The following is a 23,761-nucleotide window of genomic DNA, read 5'->3' as shown; positions in this document are numbered from 1 at the left end:
GTCTCGTCTTTTAACTTACCAGGCACCTTTTTGTTGTGGGGTTGAATATTCAGATGGCCAGGCAATTCGCTGGTATCGAAATAGTCAAGCAATGCAGGGTCTTCTATATCTTGATAGACATCTTCTGAATATCAAGGATAAAGCTATCCGTGTCCATATACATCAGTCTTATACGATCACCATAAAAAGGCTTCAGCACATTGAACAAGGTCTTATCAAATTGGGTTACCGCACGTGTTCAAAGCTCGGTGTTTGTTTCAATGTATTGCTTCAACCACCTTGAGTGCTTGAACCTCAAGACTTTGCCAACCTTGGTCACTTGAACACCATGACGCATCGGGAACTGGAGGTTCTTGTATATGCCATAACCCTGTTTTGGCTCTAGAGTCATCATCAGCTTCTTCTGTCTAGAGCCAGGCGGACACTGGAACTCAGCAATTGGCGGCAGATCAGAAAACTGGCTGTGCGAATTATCAGGAATTGCCAGATCGACCTCTAAGAACAGGCCATAGTCACTGTCATCAAAATCTTGAAGATCCTCAATGTTGAAATCTTCGACCCACTCAAGCCCTGCATATGGCAGTTTTTTCATCATGGCATAACCATACAGGCTGTTGGCATCCACATAAAGTATATAGTTCGATGGTCTCGCAGAATCATAATCGGGAACACACTTGTTGTTGGCTCTGCTATATCTTTGAGAACATTGTACCATGCCCCCTCGTATACATTGTTCGATGAAAAGATACATGTCCTGGTCCTGGATCAGATCCAATTTTATTTTAGTGTTCAGAAACATCGCAGACCATGCTAGGCCTGGAGAACTCTAAAAATAGACCGGGTCAAGGTAATAATTTTGTATTGAGGATGCTCTAAATGCCTCAATGACATCGGCTAAGAGCGTCACATCGAGTGCCAAATAGCATTTATGATAATCACCAAGATTCTGACAATTAAGTTGGTCCACATCAACTGGGCATGGCGATAATCGCCATCGGTGATTCCTGATGCTCTGAGTTTGCCGTAGAACGCTTCTTGCGGTGGCAAAGCACACTCGTCAAATTTAGAAAAATCGGTAACATAATCGTATGGATATACACCCTTACGCCTAAGCAATTTCAGGTCCAAATTTGGAAACGTGTCAGACGTAATTTTGAATTGGGCATCAGATAATTGACTGGCCAGAGTGGCAAGGCTAGCCGACAGAAATCTATATGAATCTAGAAATCTTAGGTATATGGGCCTGCCATTAACACTGATTATTTTGCTAATAGCTATATATTTTTCGTCATTTCTGCTAAAATATTTAAATCCTGCTTCTTAAACCCTTCGTATCTGATCAGATGATGAAAATCATAATTAGATGCACGGTGGCAAAATATCGGGACAAATTTTGGTCTCTGGATCTTTATATTACAGCTACTACACAAAGCCTGTTTATATCGACCGTCCGTATGACGATGATGACGCACCTTGATATTTGTATCCGAAAATTCAGAATTGCATACCGGGCATTTTTCTGTACTGTTGAAATCTTCGATTTGATCCTCTGTTAAAGGTAGCATAGGTTCTGATTTCAACAAAACATTGAGGGCTATGCTATGGCACGCATTTTCTATTTTATGCACAAATTTTTTAACAGCATCTGGTCCCCTGTATAAGCATGATTTACTAACAACACCATCCTGTACAACTACATAACAAAAACTAGAAGGTTCGTGTAGCTGATACGCTGTACTTGATGATTCTTCAGGATCTGGGCTGCAGAAACGAAACAGTTTAAGATTTGATTCAAAATCACAAACTATATACGCTGGGTGCTACAACAAGGCTTCGAATTTTTTGAATTCGGCATTTTTGTTTGGTTTAGGCATAACCATATGAACAGGTTTATGGTTGCCACAGTATTTTTTATGTTCGACCAACTAATTTTGAGCAATTTCGATATTCGTTTTACGAACGCCATTTACCATTTTTCGACCATCAAATACAGTCAAACATCTTCGACACAACTTGTATATTGTGTTGGATTTGCCTTTTTGTTTTCTGACTAAAGCCTGAAGATTGCGTATCAGAGTGTAGTGATATGTACCATCCCCCTCAATTAAGAGCAGATCAATCGGGACAGCAGAGTCATCATCAAGGTTGCTGATTCTAAGAGGCTCTATTAAGCAATCGCCACGACTAGCAGAACAAATAAACACATTAATAGATAATGGCATATCATTGCTATCTTTGGCCCTTTTTTCGAATTTATCAATATTCTTGACAGACATCGGATATTCTAAGCCCTCCATAGCATCATCAAAATCATGTTCGTGCTGTTTATAATAAGATACTCGCTCTGGATGATCTAAAACTGGAAACAAAGCAGCCAAAATACACCACAAAAAGCATTTCTGGTCGGTATTATCTACGTTGACCACAGCTTTTTTGTTTTTGATATTGTTAGGAAGAGGCAGATATATCGAACCTTGTAGAGGTCTGAATTCAGAAATATTAACATAGAGCCTGTGTGGGGATCCGCAAAGACTCCAACCCGATTCCTTAGCAGCAAACTCAAGAGTGTTTGACAAGCAATTGGTCTACCAACCTGCTTAGTATTTTGTCTAAGTTTGTATTTGAATACACAGCCACAGTTTCTGTTATGTGGTGGTGTGTAAATTTTGTGCCGTTTGGTTTCTTATATTCAGTATACAATTTAAGAGATAGCTTATAAGAGCCATTTTGTGCATTTAGAATAGCTAGCATATCAGGATTTTTACTGTTTAAAAAATTCTTAATATTACATCTTGGCTCTGATACAAAACGGTAATCACTAAGTTGACCGTCAAAACTATTATGAATAGGTGCATTGCGTGGTCGCTTTGCCGGTCTAGTATTATCGGATGTAACAAGCTTTCTTTTTAGACCAGATGTAGATGGCTGTGGGGACAATGTTGATGCCTGTGCGGAACAAGAGCCTATATGTCTATTGAAGTATGCCATGCAAAATTTTCTATGGCATTTTGGGCATATTTTAGTGGGCATTTTGCGTTTTTCTGGATCACAATTACGTTGGTGCTTAGCCCAATTAGAGCTAGATATATTCTTATCGCATTGATTACAATATTTTTGATTTGGCATTTTTCGTCGTATGTATTTATATACAATTTCTTGGGGTCCAAATCAAAACTATATGCTTAATACAAAATATCAGTTGGGTTCAGCAGTGTGCTTTGTATATTTAGCGTGTAAATATTATTGTCTTTGGTATTTTTCGTCGTATGTATTTATATACAATCTTTGGGGGGTCAAATTAAAACTATATACTTAATACAAAATATCAGTTGTGGTTCAGCAGGGTGCCTTGTATACGTAGTGTGTATACTTAGTGTGTTAATATTATTGTTTTTTGTATTTTCCGTCGTATGTATTTATATACAATTTTTGGGGGGTCAAATTAAAACTATATACTTAATACAAAATATCAGTTGGGGTTCAGCAGTGTGCTTTGTATACTTAGATTGTGTGTGTGTGTGTGTGTGTAGGTAATAAGATCATCAGTGGCGTACGCAAGGGGGGGTTACCGGGTTTAAACCCCCCCCCTTGAGCTCTTGAAATATTATGGAAAATGCTGTAGAAAAAATTAAAAATGGCTAATTTATCAGTCAAAGATCTGCGACAGTAATAATAATAATAATAATAATAATAATAATAATTTGGATTATTATTCCCATGCAGCATGAAGAAAAACACAACATTCCAAACACAATCTAAGCGGCCGCAAAGTTCAATTTTGCAATTTTCTTTTGCAAAAAGTCGCGCAGTGACTCTTGCGAGAATTGTGAAAATTCCTTGCTTCGTCCTTATTGCAAACGTTCTTCCCGGTACTGATTTCACATCCCCTTGTGAACTCTCAAGTGATGCTGAGTCTACAACCACATCATTAAATAATGTCGAAGAAGTCTTTTGTGAATCACCTAGAAGAGATAAATGTGTTGGAATGTCTATAAACCTACTTTACAACGAAAACATAGACTCAGTGGAATTTAGCAACATGTATTCTCGCGCTTCATCATCACCCTGGGTGAGTTCCATAGGTAAAGGTAATGTAAATTCCCCCGTGTATATAGCACCGTGCCATGAAGTCACACATAGTGGTGTGGTGGGCCCCAAAGATTCTTGATCTCGAACTATTTTGCAGGTGATGTGATCAGCACCATGCTCCGGCAGCCTTCATCCCCCAAGCTTGCTCTCAGATACCCATAGGCTGGGTGCGGAGACAAGGCTGGATAAATTCCAACCAATTCCGGGAATCGAACCCGGATATCCCACGAAGTTGTCAGACTAGACCAGCGCGGCTCCTTGAATGAGTTTCATATTTCGATTATTTCAATAAATTTAATATATTTGCTTGTTTTTATGGATTTTCTTCACACTTAAAATGTCTCACTTATCATATACAAATAACCGTTGACTAGACAATTATTTTGAAACAAAAGAATTGTAATTTTGTTCTATTTCTTTCATAAATAGCAGCTGCATTAGTAGTAATTAAACTAATTAATTAATTATAAGAATTATTAATTAATTTATTATTATTAATTAATTAAAGTGTAATAAAACAATGGTAATGTGAATTTGTAGAAAGTTTTCGAGATAACACCCCCCTTGATGAAATCCTGCGTACGCTACTGAAGATCATATTCAATCAATCTGAGGGGGGTCGTACTTTTTGCGAGAAAACCCCGAGGGCTATTTTTACTAAATTCTTGGATTTGACAGAGTAGCACACTGTAAGCAATAGGCTCATATGGGCATCTTGGCATAGTTTTAAGTGTGGCCAAACTACTCTGATTGAGGTTCGTACTTTTTGGTCCCAGTAATAGGCCCAATTATACTACTTACGGTAGTGATTGCTGTTACAACCTTTTCAAGGATTCCCATTGCCTGGTAGCTTTTTGGGGTAGTAAATATTCAACGGTGGTTAGTTTAGGCTAGTTAGGTTATTTTAGAAAAAAGCGACGACGAAATTGGTTGCAGCAGCAATACCAAGTTTTACTTAAAATCTTCAAGCTCTCATTGCATAAAATAAAGAAAATAAACATGGTGATGGACAATTTGCTTGTTAATGCTTGTACATCCCCACTCTGTTAATCACAACAATAAAGCTGCATTAAATTAAATAACTATAGGAAGATTGGAGTTGCACAGGTAACTAACCTGACGTAGAAAATCTGTTTTACGTCTGCGTCAAAACTATTTTCCTTAATTTATTAAAATAAATATTTTATACAAGGCAGTCGGATGAATTCAAATATATATAATTTATTGACATTCGGATACTGTATAAACATACATCCTGTAATATATTAAGTAAAAAGAGCTCAAATTACTTCCTGTTTTAAGAACCGAACTTTTTTTAAATTGAGAATACTTAGGGTCACTTTTGGTTTTTTGTTGCAGTCAAATTTTGAAAGTATTTTTGTTATTTTTCTTGTGGTTTTCATCATATTTGAGAAAAATGTTCTGAACTTCTTATAATAACTCATAATATGGTCTCAACATAGCACTCTTATTGTGTATGTAGGGCAAAAGCCTACACGTGGCAGTTGGAAAGTGGAAACGAACCTTCAGAAATAAACGTTCGATCCTGTTTCTGTCAAACTTACACTCGTCAAAAAATACTCAGTGTTGATTGGTTGATTGATTTGGTTTATTTCTTCGCATTTCTGCCACTTTTGGCTAGTCGCGAAGATTATGATGGGAACATACGAGGGGTGATCAAAAGTTTGAGGAATGTGGTTGATGGGATCAATTTAAGAAAAATAAAATTATTTTTTTCAATTTCTTTCATTTTTATTTAAACATTCTCGATTGCTGATGGAAGATACAGATATAGCCTGGAGAGAGGCAGTGTTTTCATCTTGGATGAAGAAATAATAGAACTGACCAACCAAAACAACACAAAAGGAGGCGGGTGGGGAGGGGGGTGGAAAAAATTTGAATGACAACAGTGTTCCTAATATTATGTTCCAGACAATTGGATAATAGGCAACATTAATTTATTCCCATAAGGGAGGTGGGGGCTTAATTAGTACAACATTATGTGTATATAATTGAGACAGCATCGGCCTCATCCACACCTGTCTATTTTAATGTTTTTATTTTTAATATATCATTATTATTGGCACGTTTGTCCTGGTACTTGCCCCCTCCCCCCTTAGACAAAAAATCGTGGTTACGCCTTTGCAAAGAACACCGATGCCGGGATTCGAACCCGGAACCCCTGGCGTCCAAGCACGCTGTGATAACCACTCCCGCATGGAGGTAAGCATGTGCTGGTAGAGTTAGATGTGCAGAATATATCGAAATGGTACTAATGGAAAATTAATTTATTTTGGAGGGTTTTTATTATTTGTGCGTATTTTAAATAACGAAAAAATTATCTTAAGCCAGTTTCTTGCCTCCCCATTGCAGTAGTTCTTGATTGATGTCTCATGGTTTATGTTCGTAAACATAAACACCAAGTCAATAAAATTTTGTAGTCCACTGTTGTCAGTGGCGGTACTCAATTTACTAAAATGAAAAGAAAGAAAGGGACACATTTCATATATTGAAGAAGTTTATTAAAACACTGAAGTGAAATTAAACTTCTTACGTTAATTCGCTCAAAAATTTGCAGCGCACTAGGTATTTTCTGTGCTATTGGCTTCATAGAACGTTTTCGCCATCTGGCGGCGCGCCGAACCTGGTCGAATGCTCCTCGGTTCTGCGGGAGAGGTAGGGTCGGAGCCAATCAGCTCGGGAAATCCGTCTGCTAGCGTTCTATACACAGATTCACAGCACGGTAAGTGTTGTCATCTCAGTATAAGAAGAAAATTTGCGGATAGCTTTACAGAATCAGACACGATTTTTCGCGCGGTTCATGGTCATGCGCGTGGCATATGGAGCACTCATTGTAAAGAACCAGTTGTGCTCTGTTGTTCCAAGCGTACGAGAGGTTGGGGCTAGGAAATTGTTGGGAGCTACATCCCTTCGCCAAATTTTGAGTTTCGGATGAAAGTAGCAAAGAACTCGGAAAAAAAAAAAAAACAATGTTAAATGCAAACACCTCTTAAAATGATCTCCGATTACCATTTTTGTCTTTGAATAAATTTTAAAATGAAGGTTTAAATCGGTGATTGCAAAATATTTTATAGTTTATTCCGGCCGTACATAGATAGCAGCTATGTGATACAGACCTTTACAATTCCAGACCCCTCGGTAGAAAACCCTGCGTTCGCTAGCTGTTCCAAGTGAGTGTACGTATGTGTGTGTGTGTAAGGGAGGGTGTAATTGTAACTGCAAGAAACAACATCTACCTGTAGCACGCATCTGTGAAAAGTCACGAGCTGCCGCTGACTATTGTCAACCAACCAACGCAAGAAGTCAAGTAAAAAAAGCTGACGACGCATCCTGCCGAAGAAGAAAAACTAAATGATTTGGTTCCATATGTATCCTTACACCACTGTAAATGCGAACTTTCACCGCACCCTCCCCATATGGACCAGCCCCTTAGAGAAACACATATTTTTTCATTCTTTTCCATCCAACTTTCTTCTCATTAGGCAATCTTGTATCAGGGAGGGACCGTCGCCATAGCTAAAGAACAAGAAATATTAATTGAAAGTAGTTCAACAAGAATACTTTAATATCTTTTTGTTATTCGCTTTTCTTTCACTTCTGGCTAATCGCGCCGATGAGTATGTGGTGATTGATTTGCTTTATTTTACTTCGCTTTTTGTGCCACTTTTGGCTAATTTGCGATGATGGGGATGAGTGATGAAATGATGAATGGACACTTACAAACATGCCCAGGGCAGGATTCGAACCTGGGACTCCTGGCGTCGTATCACGATGTGCTAGCCACTACGCCATGGAGCCCGGCCGATTCGATTAAATATATAATGGGACATGAGAGGGAGACGGGTGTGAAGCATAATGGCTCAAACACAGACGAAATTGTTGAAAATAATATAATTTTTTTGCTGTCCAATGTGCGCAACCAGCATAAGTACGTGTGTTCGAATGAGCATGTTTCTTCGTCCGGGTGGAACGCGGAAGATTTTGCACATAACGCTGCTCTTTTACTTGCATAGTTTTTTTATCTCACTTCTAAACAAATTCTACTAGTTAAAAATAAAAAAAAAGACGTATATTTGTTTGTTAGGTCACCCATTTCTCCGCTCCAGAATTTTCAAGAATGTAAACAGTACCAAGCGGTAATCGCGAAAGAGCTGATGGTCAAACAGCAGATGTGAATAACCCTGACGAACCCTTCCGACAGACAACAAGGTTTCACGGCCCGAGGGCATAGCATATCGTAACGGTTTAAAACCCCTACCAATTGATGGGCAATGGACTCGTCCTACCATTTTCTCCTCGCAAGTCGCAGTTCCAGGTGCTGAGCTTACGAAGGCGCTCGCTCGTGTCGTGACCGGCGAGCAACTGATCTTCAGTTGTTCGCAAACCGCGCGAGAGCATGTATCTGTAGGTGAACGTCGGTGACTGCTGCCTTTTCGATAAGTTGCATGGTGCTTTTTCATGATATGTGAAGTGTTGTGTTGTGTACTCAAGTGTAACTTTTGTGTGATGGACGCTAGTTCTATTATCTCCAAACTCCAAATGTTCTCGAAGAAATGGGATGGAAGGAAGCAGTTCGTTTCGACATCGTAATTTTTGCAGTCATGGGAACAATTCCTGCCGTCGTTGAAACTCAAGGTAAGTTTTCTGTCAAGTTCAAAGTTATAGTCACTTGCTTGCTTCCTTTCGTTATTGTCAGGAAGATATGGGACGTACGTGTTGGTTATTTTGGATTGCGAAAATATTGGGTGGTCAACAAACATGTGTCTTTGCTTGCAGTTTATGCCGGATAAAATGCAGTAGTTAGGTATAGCCGACCTTGGCGTGTTAAAATGTGTGGATATTTCTGTTGTATTTTTTGATAATGCAAATACAGAAGAAATTGAATTCTACGATGCAACAGTCAGATTCAAGGGAAGTTGTTAGTTAAGTAACTAATGTAATTTCTTTCTTCTTCAGAAAGAGGTGAAGAGCAAAATATGTTTGGTTCATATGAAACGTTATTTGGGTTCTTTCGCTGAACATGTGTGCCCAATAAGAGTGGGGGTGGGCCGGGCATCCCTATTTAGCTAGAACAACCCCGTTTTGTATGTCAAGTGGGACGGAAGATATATAACCGATTATTCACCTTTCCTCAAGATTTTTTTTATGGTATGGCAGTAGCGTACGCAGGATTTCATCGGGGGGGGGGGGGTTATTTCTAAAATTTCTCCAAATTCACATTACCATTATTTTATTATACTTTAATTAATAATACTTTTAATTAATTCGTTTAATTACTACTAATAATACTAATGCAGCTGCTGTTACTACTAATATCACGGCTGTTATTAACTAGTAGAGATCTACATAAGTATATTTCTGAAAGCAATAGAACAAAATTGCCCGACCCTGTGGCCGAGTGGTTAGCACAACGCGCTGCGACGCCAAGGGTCCCGGGTTCGAATCCCGGTCGGGCTTGGTTGTTCGTGAATGTCCATTCATCAATTTCATCACTCATCCCCATCATCGCAAATTAGCCAAGAGGCACAAAACGCGAAGTAAAATAAACTAAATCAAATCAAATAGAACAAAATTACATTCTAGTCATCGATTGTTAACAAATTCTAGGGACATTTTTTTTCTTTGTTACGAAATAATTGGCTAGTCAACGGTTATTTGTATATGATAAGTGAGACATTTTAAGTGTGAAGAAAATCAATAAAGACAAGCAAATATATTAAATTAATTGAAATACTCAAAATATGAAACTCATCCAAGGAGCCGCGATCGTTTAGTCTGAAAACCTCGCGGGAGATCCGGAATTGGTTGGAATTTTTCCAGCCTTGTCCCCGCACCCAGCCTCATATCAATGGGTACTCGAGAATAATCCAGGCTGCCGGAGCATGGTGCTGATCATATCACCCCCAAAATGGCCGAGATCGAGAATGTGTGGGGCTGCACCACACCACTACGTGTCTTCATGGCACGGTGCTATATGGACGGGGAAATTTACATTACCTTTATCTATGGAAATCACCCAGGATGATGATGAGGCGCGATGTAGAATACATGTTGCTAAATTCCACTGAGTCTTATTCTTGCGTTCAAAAGTAAGTTTAAAGACATTCCAACACATTTATCACTTCTAGGTGATTCACAAAGCACTTCTTCAACATTACGTATTTAATGATGTGGGTGTAGACTCAGCATCACTTGAGAGTTCACAAGGGGATTCGAAATCAGTACCTGGAAGAACTTTGGCAATAATGTCGGCACACTGCGACGAAGCAAGGAATTTTCACTATTCTCGCGAGAGTCACTGCGCGACTTTTTGCAAAAAAAAATGGCAAAATTGAACTTTGCGGCCGCTTAGATTGTTTAGACATATCGACGGATCCCAAACTACACTGTAAAGGTTTATCAGAAATACGCCAATACCGCTCTCAAAATCTACCATGCATGCACATGCACGATAATTCACATCTGGATTGTCTCACTGTTTACCAACAAAACATTTCACAATTGTTACGCTTATTGCAATTCGAATTCAGAAATTCAAACGTACCGCGTAAACAATGGGAAGGCGGGCTGGTGATTGTGTATTTTGTTGAACTAGCATTTATCTACATTAGCAGCTTACAACGATCCAAGAACTTTATTTAGTTAATGCTCTTTGTTCACATAAAAAAATATATGTTCGTTGAACATTGTTGCAGCTGATATTCAAAACAACTTTTTTCTTTTAAATCATAGTTGCCCTCATATTTAATTTTCAAGAATTCGTGTTTATTTTCTAGGCATTCACTATTAAAGATGCGTGTGTTTGGAATGTTGTGCTTTTCTCCGTGCTGCATGGGAATAATAATTCAAATTATTATTATTATAATTATTATTACTGTCGCAGATCTTTGACTGTGATAAATTAGCCATTTTTAATTTTTTTCTGAGCATTTTCCATAATATTTCAAAATCTCCCTTTCATACGCCACTGTGGTATGGTGTGTTACAGCTTGCAAAACTAAGCATACGTTCAACGGGTTTGTCTTGTTATTTGCATGATAATTCAGAAAGTAAATGCAAACTTACCTATCTCCTCTAGAAAGTCAAAATTTTTGCGTAATTTAAGATTATGTTGATAATCCACAATATTTGTAATGTAAGGTCCATAAATGGTAAAAATTATAGTTTTTCACGCAAATTTGTTTTCTATTCAAATTAACCTTTCACAGCATTTTGCAGACGACCGACGCTCTGGCGTATGTTCTCAGCCAGCCTGCAAGGCAAGTGTAGTGTTGTCCTGTCCATGCGTGTGATTTCATTTTGTTACGTTTCATCCTTATCTTCGCGATTGGCCAAAAGGGACAGAAAAGGGAAGTAAAATAATACCAATCAATCAAAACATTTCAAGTATCTTTGTCACATAATTATCCGTTATGATGGATCATGAGAAACTGGGCAAAATATAGATTCAGGTGGTCACTAGACTGCAGTGGTTTGTTATTCATGCAAATAATCCTGATACATAGTAATAGACAAAGCAGTAATTTTTAGGTTGTGGGATTATTTGGTTGAATTTTTCTTTTCCCTATCGATAATTTGATTGCGCCCTTTCCTTTTCAGTTTGTTTTCACTTAGAACCAGACCCGTAGCTAGAATTGATCTCCGGGGGGGGCTTTGTAATCCAAGTCCAATTGTTTTTAAGAGTATTAAATAAAGGTAAATTGAATTGACATTATTGCTGGGCGAGTATCAGCTGTTGCTGGTCTACCACCTAATCCCAAAAAGTACAGATTAAAATAAAATTCAAGATTACAAAGAAATTGTGTGTTAGGTGGGGGGGGGGGGGGGTTAATGAGTTATAAAAAAATTAGAAATATACAAATGCTACATTTTTCTATATATTTTAAGACATCGGTTTTTGAAGTGTTGACTGCTACTGAAATAATCCCTTACTGCACACACTATACTACTTTTGATGAAACAGATATTTATATCACACAAGAAAAAAAATGCACAATATTCAATCATAATGCCTACGTACATTCCACCCCCGGCCGAAGCAATGAAACTCCCCTTCCTTCCGAAAACTTGGGAGCTGTTGACCTTTGACGCAGATGCGGAGGGAATTTGCATGATGACGCCAGTCACAGATTGCAGCAGGGACAACGAAGGTACAGATAAAGAAGCTCCACTGCGAAATAAATTTCTAGAGTTTTTAGAGAAGAGAATCTGCTAAATACTTACCGAGCTGTTGTTCATGTTTTGTGATTTTTATTCTTCACCAAAGTTGTGAGCAAAATAATATCTGTCGTCTACATTTTCACTCTTCACTGCAAACAAATTACACAAAATAGTTTTGCTTAATGTCAAGGTGGCTGACGGCAGTGCCAGGTGGGGGGTCTGATGGCAGTTCCAGGGGTCGCTGAGCCCCCTGGCTACGGGCCCGCTTAAATCAAATGTCTTGTAAGTGAACAGTTCTAAAGTGTCTTTTTAAATACGTAGAACAGGACTGTAGCAATAAAAATTGGGCATGAGTTTACAATACCGGACCACTCTCCAATTTCTATAAAATTTCGCCTACTTACTAATTTCGATGTCCTGATGACGTATCTGTAGTTCATATTTGGCGGTCACTTGTTAAAACTGTACATTTACGTGTACAACTTGCGATTTGCGATAACCTTGCGATTTACCACGGTGATTGTCCATACACAGCAATTCGGAACCATCTTTCTTTCGCAATTAATTACCAAATGGTCTTCCTTTACGCACAACAATCTTGTTGACGACAGACGAGGAATGCCTACGAGGTTAGGTTAGGCCTGTTAGGTTAGGTTCCATTAGCATAAATACAAAGAAAAATTAATATTTTAGCTAAGAGAACTATACCTTATCTTGCCTGTTGATTTCTTCATGTTGGGAAAATGGCGTCTTCCGTGGAGCTATTGTTCTTATGGTAGGGTTACGTTACGTTAAGAAAACATAGTTTATTTCATTTTTTTCTCGATTTCCATACTTGACCGCCAATTATTACATGCAGATTCGTGATTAGGAGTTCACAATTAGTGAGTAGGCGAAATTTCATAGAAATTGGAGAGTGGTCCGGTATTGTAAACTCGTTCCAAAAATTGTATATGCAATTTCAAATACAGTAATATTTAATTTCACATCGTAGTTCTATGTTAATTTCTGGAGCACAAAGTTGTTAAATTAAGAGTAATAAAGTAGAGTTTAGTATAAGATTGAAGACTGGACCGAATATGGAGCCGAACCAGTGTACGTACAGTAGAATGCACAAGTATTGCTTGGCAAATTGCCCATGGCTTTTCATTAAATTTTACCTGTTTTGAGGGACCGGATTTTTACTATGCTGGTGCAGAAGTTGTCAGCAGCTTTTTTGATGTTTTGTTTCAATTCTTTAATCTCTTATTGCTTTGTAATACTTATGTATCCCACTGTAGGATATGCCTTTACCGACAATCGAACTCTGCGTCCCTTTCAGAAATCAGTTAAATCTTCATATTATATTTTATATGTTGTTTTTGGTGTTCAGCCACTTCATAAATCATAGAATCGATGATTTGACACTTTCGAGTATCGTGTGATCTGTTGTACACTTGGAAATTATAACCTGAAACCTATCTCGGAATAAGAGTTTGAGATTTTGGCTCCTGTTGTTAATACATTTCTTTATGTCTAATAGTTTTGAAAGTGTATGCGTCAAATGGGACAGGCGTCATACGCAGTAGGTTTCGTAGGAACCGAACAAAAAAAAAGGGGGGGTTCAGTCTCTGTTTGTATTTACTGGCAATTGTTCAGTGGGAAGTATTTGGACGCTGTCCAAATCGTAGAAACAGCTCAAAGAATGCGACACTGACCCTTTGCATGGGAAGAATGTTCGAACAATGCTCTCTCCCGCCGAGATCTTCATGGGATGAAAGGGGCCCGTCAAGTATCTGAGCGACTCTCGCTGAACAAGATTTTCGCTCGTTGAGCAGACAGATCTTTTACTTGACGCAGTTTGCTCATTGATCAAAATATCAGTGCCTTACCTTTGAATAATCTGTGGTCAATGTGTCTGCGTCGAGTGGACGAGATTTCGGTGTTTGAAATGCTGCTAATTATGGAATGGATATCAGCGGCGTATACTCTGGATCATCTAGGTAATCGCAGATGACCCGGCTGTATTTCTTTTTTTAAATATATATATATATATATATATATATACACACACACACATTTCTTCCCAATATTCTACCAAACCAATTTCGATGCATACATTTCCTTGCTTCCAGCGCGCGAATACTTCCAATCGTTTGCCGCCGAATGTCCGGGAACCTTTCTCCAGCCGGTGGAATGACTTCAGGGAATCTCACCCTGACGTCATTCCTCCCGCTTCCCTTACAACCCTTGGCGAGGAGGGAGGAGAAAGGAAAGAGGGGGAGGAAACACTGCTTCTCAGGCGCGGTGATTCCGTGCCCAGGGTAAGCTCCTTCTTGTGAGAGTCCACCGGTCGCACTCTCAACCTTCAGAGCCTTTACCGTTCCCTCCGCTGGAAAACATACCCGGTAGAGTGCGAATAACAGGAAAACTGAATAACATGGGTAAACCAATTCTACGCTAATTTTCACTTTACATTTGCTTCTGTCTTGCTGATTTCTGTTACTTGAACATAAATTTATCAAAAGGGAAAAGCTTAAATATTGAAGATGAAGCAAACTGAATTAAAATTCAAAGCTTAAGCAAGTAAAGCACCTATTTGCTGACTCGCCCCATCCTTGTATTTACAAAAATAGTGATTGTTTCTCCTCTCTAATCTTCAAAAGCAGCGAGAATACTTCTTTCACGGAACTGAATATTTTTTTAAAGGGAAAGATATCAAAAGTAAATTATATATATATTAGTTAATTTAAGTTGCTATATTCCGCCTGTTTAGATTAATAGTGATGAAGATGAACGAATTAAACGTAAAACGAAAAAAACACATCAGGCACGTAACCAGGTGGAGGACTCGGGGGGGGGGGCTGAAACCCCCCTCCCCGAAATCCTACAAATATCTAATTTAAAAAGTGTATAGTGGTAATTAATTTTACTTCATTAGCAGGATTAAACACTTTGCATAATACGTTGTAATAATCTGAGATTCATCTTCAGGACTTCTAACCCCACTGTTTCAACTTTATGTGGCGGCTGCTAATAAGGGATGATCCCCATCCCGAAATAAAATTCTGGCTCTGACCTGCAATGATTCGAACTTTTAAAAACCTGTCATTTCGAGCTCGGAAAGGGATTTTTTTTATCATTCATAGGGAATTTCATTCTGAGCCAGGAACACAACAACAGAAGTTTGGCGCGTGAAACTGAATGCATGTAGTCGTTGGCTTCGCGCTGTGCTTCGTGTTTATTATTTATTTAGGTGTTAGTGTTTGTCGTGATAGTGCTGTGTTAAAGGGTAATGGATGTGATACAAGATTTGCTGGTGAAACCTTTTGGAACAAGATCTTTTCAGGAGAAGTTGCAAATTATGACAAAACACCATGGTTGACAGGAAGTATAAGTGTTAATAAGCTTTGCATTTTTGTTGGCCGTGCTTACTTTTCGGGGCTGAAAAGAATGTATGGACGCGTGGCTGATACTGTAATCTTTGCAACACTTGTGCCAAACATGAAAAATCCAAAAGTCACATAACTTCCTTTGTTAAGCTGCAATCTTTCGCACAGACACGTATTGACGTGAACTGGACAAACAGCGTGCTTTGGATGTGGTACGGCACAAGTAATCGGGTCCTGGAGTAAGTTGAATTTTGCACTTAAATTAATATTGCGGGTTTTTATTTCACTAGTGCACGTCTTTCATTTTATATTTCACAGGCTGTTCTTTTATAGCTTTATAATACTGTCTTGTTTTATTATTTGAAATTCTACACGTATAGTAAACTGCAATAACGAGAATTAATTGACTGTGATCGTAGCAATAAGACAAATATTCCGACACAATATTCCTAAATCCAATATGGAGCTTAACATAAATTGCACGGAAACTTTTGGAGGTTGAGGATCAAAAGGTCGGAGATTAGCCACTCGTTAGAACCAGCATACGCCACTGATGGATATAGAATAGTTGATGTGAACAAAACTGTCGAAATTTTCATTTTCACACACTTGCACACCTTTCCAAAACTACGGTGTATATTTACATTTAATATTTATTATTTGGAATAAACAACACTCATTTTAATTCAATTACAAAAACTGGAATATTACATCACTTTCTGTTACTTGAACTTCCTCTCTAATTACGCTATATCGCAAGCCGTTCATCAAAAATATTTCCTCATTGGTCGCCACGCCATTTGCGGCTCGCCACCCGCCATCCTCATACAGTTTTCCTCTTCTTCCCTTTGCCTCACAAGGTCGAAACAGAAGCGCTATATTCTGTGGCGTGCAAGGTTGAAGTTCGCTCAGCGATCAAGTGAGCAGCGCTCACGGAGCAACGTCTATTTGGCCGTCAAGTAGCCGAGCGATCACGTTGGTCGCTGAGCGCTCAGATACTTGACGCGCCCCAGGTGTGCGTCTGAAGTTATTTATAAGAATTTGCTTAGGTGACGTCATGATCTCATAAAGGGGTATACCATGCATTTTACCCCTCTGCTTTTAGATTTTACAACTCATATATTCTAACTATTTTGTAAAAAAATAAGAATTTGTTCGTTGTTTATAAGTAAAGCCCGGATTTCCAATCACTAAAACTGCCCAAAAAGGTAGGAAAAGGCACTAAAATTTGGAAAGTAGGTACTATTTTTTTAAAAAGGCATCTAATAGGAATTAACTTTCGATATTGTGAATAATGAAAGGCGTAAAATTATCCTCTCCCAAATTTCAATATTTCCGTATCATTGACGGCTGTACTTAATTTCATAATGCATGCAGAGGATTTAACTGGAACTGTATTATATAGTTATATATTATTCATTTTTACAACAGAAAAGAAATACTTGTTCTAACCTCATAACATAAACGTTTTATAGTGTACAACAATAATTGTTCTTCATTTTTGACTGACTGGACATCTCACAATTGAATATTCATGCCCGGGTCGGGATTCGAACAGACTTCCTTTTGAGGCGCGAGAGATAGAGACGATATTTTATGTAATAGATTCCGCTTAATGGCTTTCGGACCGTGTTCGATAAACCCCCTCCGCTTGCCCCAGTATTCATTAAAAAAATGCCAGGCAGGAAAAATGGCAAAACGAGGACTGACTACCAAAAAAGTGTATCTACCCCTCTCCTCTTTCGCCAGTGAATGTTACAGTTATTTGTCGTGGGGGGAGGGAATCCATGGTGGGAATGAAATTCACCTCTCTTATGTGAAGAATTTGTGGCATCCCCCAGTTAATTCACACCACGTCTATGTATGTAACGCCCTTGGAAACTGCAACTTGAATCCCTTTATTAATGTCTAAATACAGTTAAAAGCAAAAAAACATGTCTCTTTTAGTTTTCTTTTTTGCCATCAATAGTGCCTCATAGCAGGATTTAAGGGAGAATTCACTCCGAAGCGACAGGCGACACGTGTTGCTTGAGAATTTCAGTAATCGAACGTAGGCTTGTGCAGCTTGTCATGCCGGTGCGATGTGAAACGTTGTTGCTGATTGGTTCGTTCCCAATCTGTGTGTGTCATGGCCGTAGGCAGGGAAAAATTTCGGGGGGGGGGTTCATTCATAATTGTTCCCATGGGCGTCGCCAGAAATTTGAATAATAGAAATAATGACAAAAATTGTACAATAATAATTAAAATTTCATAATAAAACATTTTTATTCCATAATAATAATAATACTAATAATTATTATTATTATATTATTTTTATATCCTTGAGGGAGCTTACTCAATCCAGCAGATGAGTGAATATCCAGCATAACTTTTTTTTTTTTACGTTTCATACGGTGTGTACTGAAATGCGCAATTATTATACTTCGTCATTTAACTTTAGATACCTTCAAGAGAAAAGCTTTAAAAGTTAGATGGAAATTTTAGTCATAAAGTTTTTCTTGTTTGACTTTAAAATTAAATTTTTGGAATTTTGAAAAGTGTGGAACCAGTTATTCTTTTTAAAAACTTAGTCCGGTGCATGGATTGCAACCTCAATCGCGAAAGTAATGCGCTAAAAAACTGGAGATCCTAGGTTTGAGCTCCTATCAAGGGGGATTTTCGACTTTATCGGACAGGGAATTTAAAAGCTGGAAAGGGAATTTTGGGACAATCATAAGGGAATCTACAGTCCTTGTGACGCAGGAGCAACACTGGAAAGATGACAGCAGAAGTGATAATGCAGGGGTCGCGGGTGGGCGTCGATTCTGAGAATAAATCCTGTTTCACTCAAGTTTCAGAATTCCAAATGTATGAAAATTCTAGCTCGATCGTTTCAACCTTGTCTCCATGTATTTTTGTGATGCTTCGAAAAAAAATTGAAAATTTGTTACGGATTTTGGTTTCTGAACTTCCATTAATCCAACATGGCAGAAGTTTCGGGGGGGGGGGCTTTGAACCTTAGAAACCCCCCCCTCTAAATACGGCCATGAAAGCCGTAACATAGTCGAAACTGCGAAATTTATTAATGAAACACGCAGAAGCCCAATATGTGAAGGGGGTACACTGGGTCACAGCCTCTTAATTGTAGAATGGGTAGGGAAGAACAAAATGTTGCTTGGATGGGGGAAACTGAGCTTCGAGACTGTCGTGCCTGTAGCGCATGTCCTCTTACACTCGGATTCTCAGGAAATGTTTGTGTGGAACAAGATTTCCGAGTCGCTTTTGCTATTGTCTTCTTCGACGGAGAGGGAAAACACTTCTTAAAGCGAGAGTACGGGTTGTACCGTCTGTGAAAACTTAGAAAGTGTTGTGTTGTCGAAGGCTTGTTTCGAAGATGTGGCGGTCCCACGGTTGGCTTTCGAGCTTAATGCGGTTATCACGACTTCCAGAGGCGTCTTTGTAGCAGGGACTTGACTTAATGTACAGGGTGAAGAAGGAGTCTGGTTACATACGGTCGCCAGACATAACATCCTTGGGTTTTTAATTGTGGGGGCACATAAAGTTCATCGGATACACTAAGAAATTAAGAGCCTGAACCACCTTGTGTAGAAACAACCGCCTTGGCTAGTAAATTTAGTAAATTAATGTAAAATAGAGAAGGAATTGAATATAAATTCCATAAAAAAGAATGTTAAGTCCTGTTGACGAAAAGTAAAGTTCCTGATTTACGGTATATTTTATGCATATGATCATAAGTAGTAGCGTGCATAAATCTTCTTTGGTACCATCCTTCAAAACAGTATGATCCCAATATAATCATTGCCTTCCAGTAAATTGAGAGGAAATTATAACCATCGATTATACAACAAATGCTAAACAAATACAGAGTGGGCCACGAAAAAGTAGCCCCAGACTGAAACAACAAGCAAGTGGTTAATGTATAACTACTTTATTATTACCACTATTACAATAATAGTTCTTTAAACTTAAGGTTTGGTAAAGAGGTGCTGGAAATGGTTCCTGTTTAAATTAACAATAAACGCTGGCATGGGGTACTGTGGAGTCAGGTTACTTATTCGTGGCCCACCCTGTATATTTTCATTATTTTGTACTTATTAAGTCTTTAGGAGTAGGGGTTCGGACTATTTTAGCGGGATGTTGTGGGTGTGCATAAATCATTGCTGTGGGATTCCAGCTTTACGTGTGTGTGTGACATTCACATATAAAATGCAAGGTTCTAAACATGTGATTGTATTAAAATATTCATAATAACTGATTTCATAGAATTGTGAAGTAGTCTGTGTCTGCTAACAAATTTTATTAAAAAAAAACAACAAAGAAACACTTCAGTACGATGACATCTTGTGAATGTACGAAAAGCATTAACGGACATGGGTCATTCCATGTCAAATCAACTAATTTTAAAATATTTAGTTGCATGACCATTTTAGAAAAAAATCATTTTTAGTACATAGGTTTGTACATGTTTATAGATACCAAAACCAATGTTAAAAAAATATTGTCTTTAGTTCTCCTGGGACAGCCATTTTCCAACATGGCGTATGGCTTTTTTTTTTGCTCATGTAGCAGTATACAGAAACCTTAATATCTCAAAAACCATTAGAGCTAGAGACCTGAAACAAAATTCATTTTGTAGCTAATTAAGTATACTTCAAATTTAAAAAAGAAAAAGAAAAGACTTCATTGTTTTAAGTATGGGATATATTTTAACCTTACTTTGCAACGTCAGAAATTAGGTGACATACGTTACCTCATATTGACCAAAATGAGTTGAATCTAAAAGTTGAGATTTTTACTGTGAATTAGGTTCATGAAGGGCTTCCTATGTGCCAAATTTCAGAATTGTTAAAGGGGACCCATCTGAGATATTTAACCCCGAAAACTGTCAAAATTCAATGAACGGCCATGTTTGAGCCCATGCTGTAAAAAAGGGGTGCATTTCTAAGCACTGATATTTTATTTACAGACACCCTGCGGGTAGGTGTACACATGAAAAAAAATCAAGCCTTAGACTAAACCCCTTCATTAAAAAAATCGGGCTTAAATATGCAATTTTTTAACTATTGTTACCCCATTTTCCACCATAATTTTCGTACTTACGATGCAATTTCAAGCAAAACATACCTGAATATCATAGGAAGTATACTTCATTAGCTACAAAATGAATTTTGTTTCAGGTCTCTAGCTCTAATGGTTTTTGAGATATTAAGGTTTCTGTATACTGCTACGTGGGAAAAAAAAAGCCATGCGCCATGTTGGAAAAATGGCTGCCCCAGGAGAACTAAAGACAATATTTGTTTTTGAACATTGGTTTTGATATCTAGAAACACGTACAAACCTATGTACTAAAAATGGTCATGCAACCACCATTGGATTGCTTGGCATGGAATGACCTGCATGTGTTACGTGTGTGACGCTTTAAATCTATATGAACTTAATTTGTCTGTGAAGCATATAGGCTACAGATGCTAATAATTTTTCTTGGTGAGCAAATTATATGCATTCACAAACATTTAAACCTTAATGCAATTAAAAACAATAATTTCCAGATTGATTCATTTTGTTATTTACATAGAGTTGGAACACTTTCCGTGGAATACCCCTGATGCTATACGTTGGTTTATCACTAGGTGTGGATTCTGCAAAATATTTTTTTGTAGATACTGGTTTGTATTACTCTGAAACTAGTGTTGAACCCAGCTTGCAACAAACGCTATAACTAAATTGTAAGAGCACTAAACATTTCTTGACCTACAATTCCGCTTAGGTCTAATCAGGGTGCGAAATAATTTAAGACTAGTGAGGGGGAGAAAGATCTTAATCTACAAACCCCTTCCCCACAAACATACATATAAATTATACGATATACATATTTATAATGTTATTAAAAGTAAAAGTAAATTACTAAATTAGAAATATATTATTATTTACCCAAAAATAAATAAATTTGTTACATTTAAATATATCCGATATTATAAAGTAAACTACCTAGGTACGTCCTTTACTAACTGGTTAAATATGTTAATAAATTATGAAGTAGTTGAAGTCATTTTATTATGTGTAAGTTTTTATTCAGTTTGGTAACACTTTACTATACCAGAGACGGATTTCTTCAAATTTACAGGAGAAAGTACTTACGCAAATCATTTTCTGTAGCGTTGTTGATGTTCGGGAATGTAGTTTTGATCCATTTTAATGCGAATGCACTTGGTTTTCTACGAAAATCTATTTCCGACGCGCTATTGCTACTGCCGCCATTTGCTTTCTGCACGTCATCGAGAAAGTTGTCGGTATATGCTAAATTGAACGAAAGGAGTGCTAATGGAACCTAACCTAGTAGGCATACCTCGTCCCCGTGATGGTTCGTGGGGCTATCGTGAATTTTTGGGGTTACTCGTGGATGGTTTGTGGGGCTAACGTCAATTACTCTTTATGTCAAAAATTCAACTTTTTTGGGTTAAAAATTTCGTGAAATATTTTTATTTTTAAAAAATAGGTATTTTTCGTTAGAAATTCATTATTTCACCTAAAGAAATGTTCCGCAATGCAGAATAGTACGTTAGCAATGTAAAAAATTGCGAAATAAATAATTGATAGGTGTCTCCGGTATAGTAAAGTAGTACCTTAAGTTTTTTGCTTTATGTTAATATAAATCAATTAGATTTCATAGTTATTGTTTTGCATTTATAACGGTCAAATATTGAGTGACAAGTAATTAATCTAATTGCCCGTTAGTATGAATTAATTGCAATTAATAATATTAATATCCGTCGCGAATACAGGTGTCTAGCGAACTGCCTTAGCCAGCACTAGCTTGCTCAACCACAGTTTTCCGCCCGAATTCGGATTTACATGCATTCTTATGGGAATAACAAGAAAAATGCAACTTCTAAACCAATGGACCGAATTGGATGAGATTTTCACCAGCGGAAGAACACCTCATGAAAGTACTGATTCCAAGATTTGAGCCTAATCAGAACAGAACTACGGGAGTTATGAATTATTAAAGATTCATCGCCGGATTGAAAGGGAGAAGCTACCCTACTGAGTTGTTCTTGCTTTTCGTGACTGAATACAAAAGAGGAAGAGTTAGCCTAATCTCTGCACGAGGAGCTGCTGCCAGAGGTTAAGGACCTGAGTGAGCATTGACCAGGATAGGAGGACAACGGTCAAAGCACCAGAAACAATAAACAAGCACCTGATCATAGAGGGTAGCGCGTCACTACGTTCAAATCTGGAATAAAAGGGATGATTTGGAACAGTTTTGCACAGTTTTGCCTAGAATCGCCACCAGAGTGTGAGCTACGCACGACCGAGCTGCGAGTTGCAAGCAGACTCGTGGTCTGGATTTGTTTTCCTCGAGTGAGTGTTTCAGAGCCATGGAGTAGAGCAGAATATAGAACCAGGGGGTCGTCCTCCCCTTGCCGTCAACGCATCCGTGCACATACGTGTGGTTATGTGAGAATAACGCCAGACACGCCCACCCGTGTCAATCGTCCGAAACAACGTCCTAAGTAGTGAAAGTTAATAACATTTGATATCCATGTGAAACCGCGAATGGCTCATCGCGTACGTTCGTCTCATCGCCCAAGTCACGTATCTGTACTTACGAGTGACCGCGAAGAACTGACCTATTATTGCGCAAGTTGTCGTATGGAGTCGACAGTGAACGAGTGAAGCCAGGATCCGATGAGGCCAGATGGAGCCGCCGACCGATCCACTTTCGTCAACCAGGATAACCGTGAAGTGCAACCCTGGAGTGCAGATGTCTTCCAGAACTGTAGGACCACTTTCACCCAACCCAGGTCAGAGGGAATGCAGCGAAGGTAAGATCCAAACATGTGCGTGTGTGAGAAAGATGACGACTATCTACCGCGAATCTGCGTAAATCAAATTATTGCATAACTTAAATCAGTGCTATGGCAACCCTAGACATCTGTTTTCCGGCGGAGTAATCAAATGTTAAAGATGAGAGTTTATGTTAACAGCAAACAATAGTTCATTGAAATATATTTATACCTTCAGAAAAGATAGAAGGGGTTCGCACAAGGAACAATTATTCACTATATACTTAAAATCCTAAACGATAAATTGTAAAAGGCAATGTAGCCAAGACATAG

At 38.3% G+C, this 23,761-nt stretch overlaps 1 protein-coding gene across 1 annotated transcript in view; it reads left to right on the top strand.

Annotated features, from left to right (window-relative positions):
* The first annotated feature begins 8,427 nt into the window (after window positions 1-8,427).
* Window positions 8,428-23,761, top strand: part of T48 (FU domain-containing protein T48) — a 76,821-nt gene continuing 61,487 nt past the window's right edge. Inside the window, exon 1 of the mRNA XM_083111044.1 lies at window positions 8,428-8,745. Coding sequence (XP_082967170.1) covers window positions 8,664-8,745 — 82 coding nt within the window. The 5' untranslated portion in view covers window positions 8,428-8,663. The remainder of the gene's footprint in view (window positions 8,746-23,761) is intronic.

Source organism: Lepisma saccharinum, chromosome 24, assembly GCF_977018435.1.
Source record: "Lepisma saccharinum chromosome 24, izLepSacc3.1, whole genome shotgun sequence".
Taxonomy (NCBI): domain Eukaryota; kingdom Metazoa; phylum Arthropoda; class Insecta; order Zygentoma; family Lepismatidae; genus Lepisma; species Lepisma saccharinum.
Note: the sequence above shows the minus strand (reverse complement) of the source record. Positions and strands in the feature narration are given on the sequence as shown.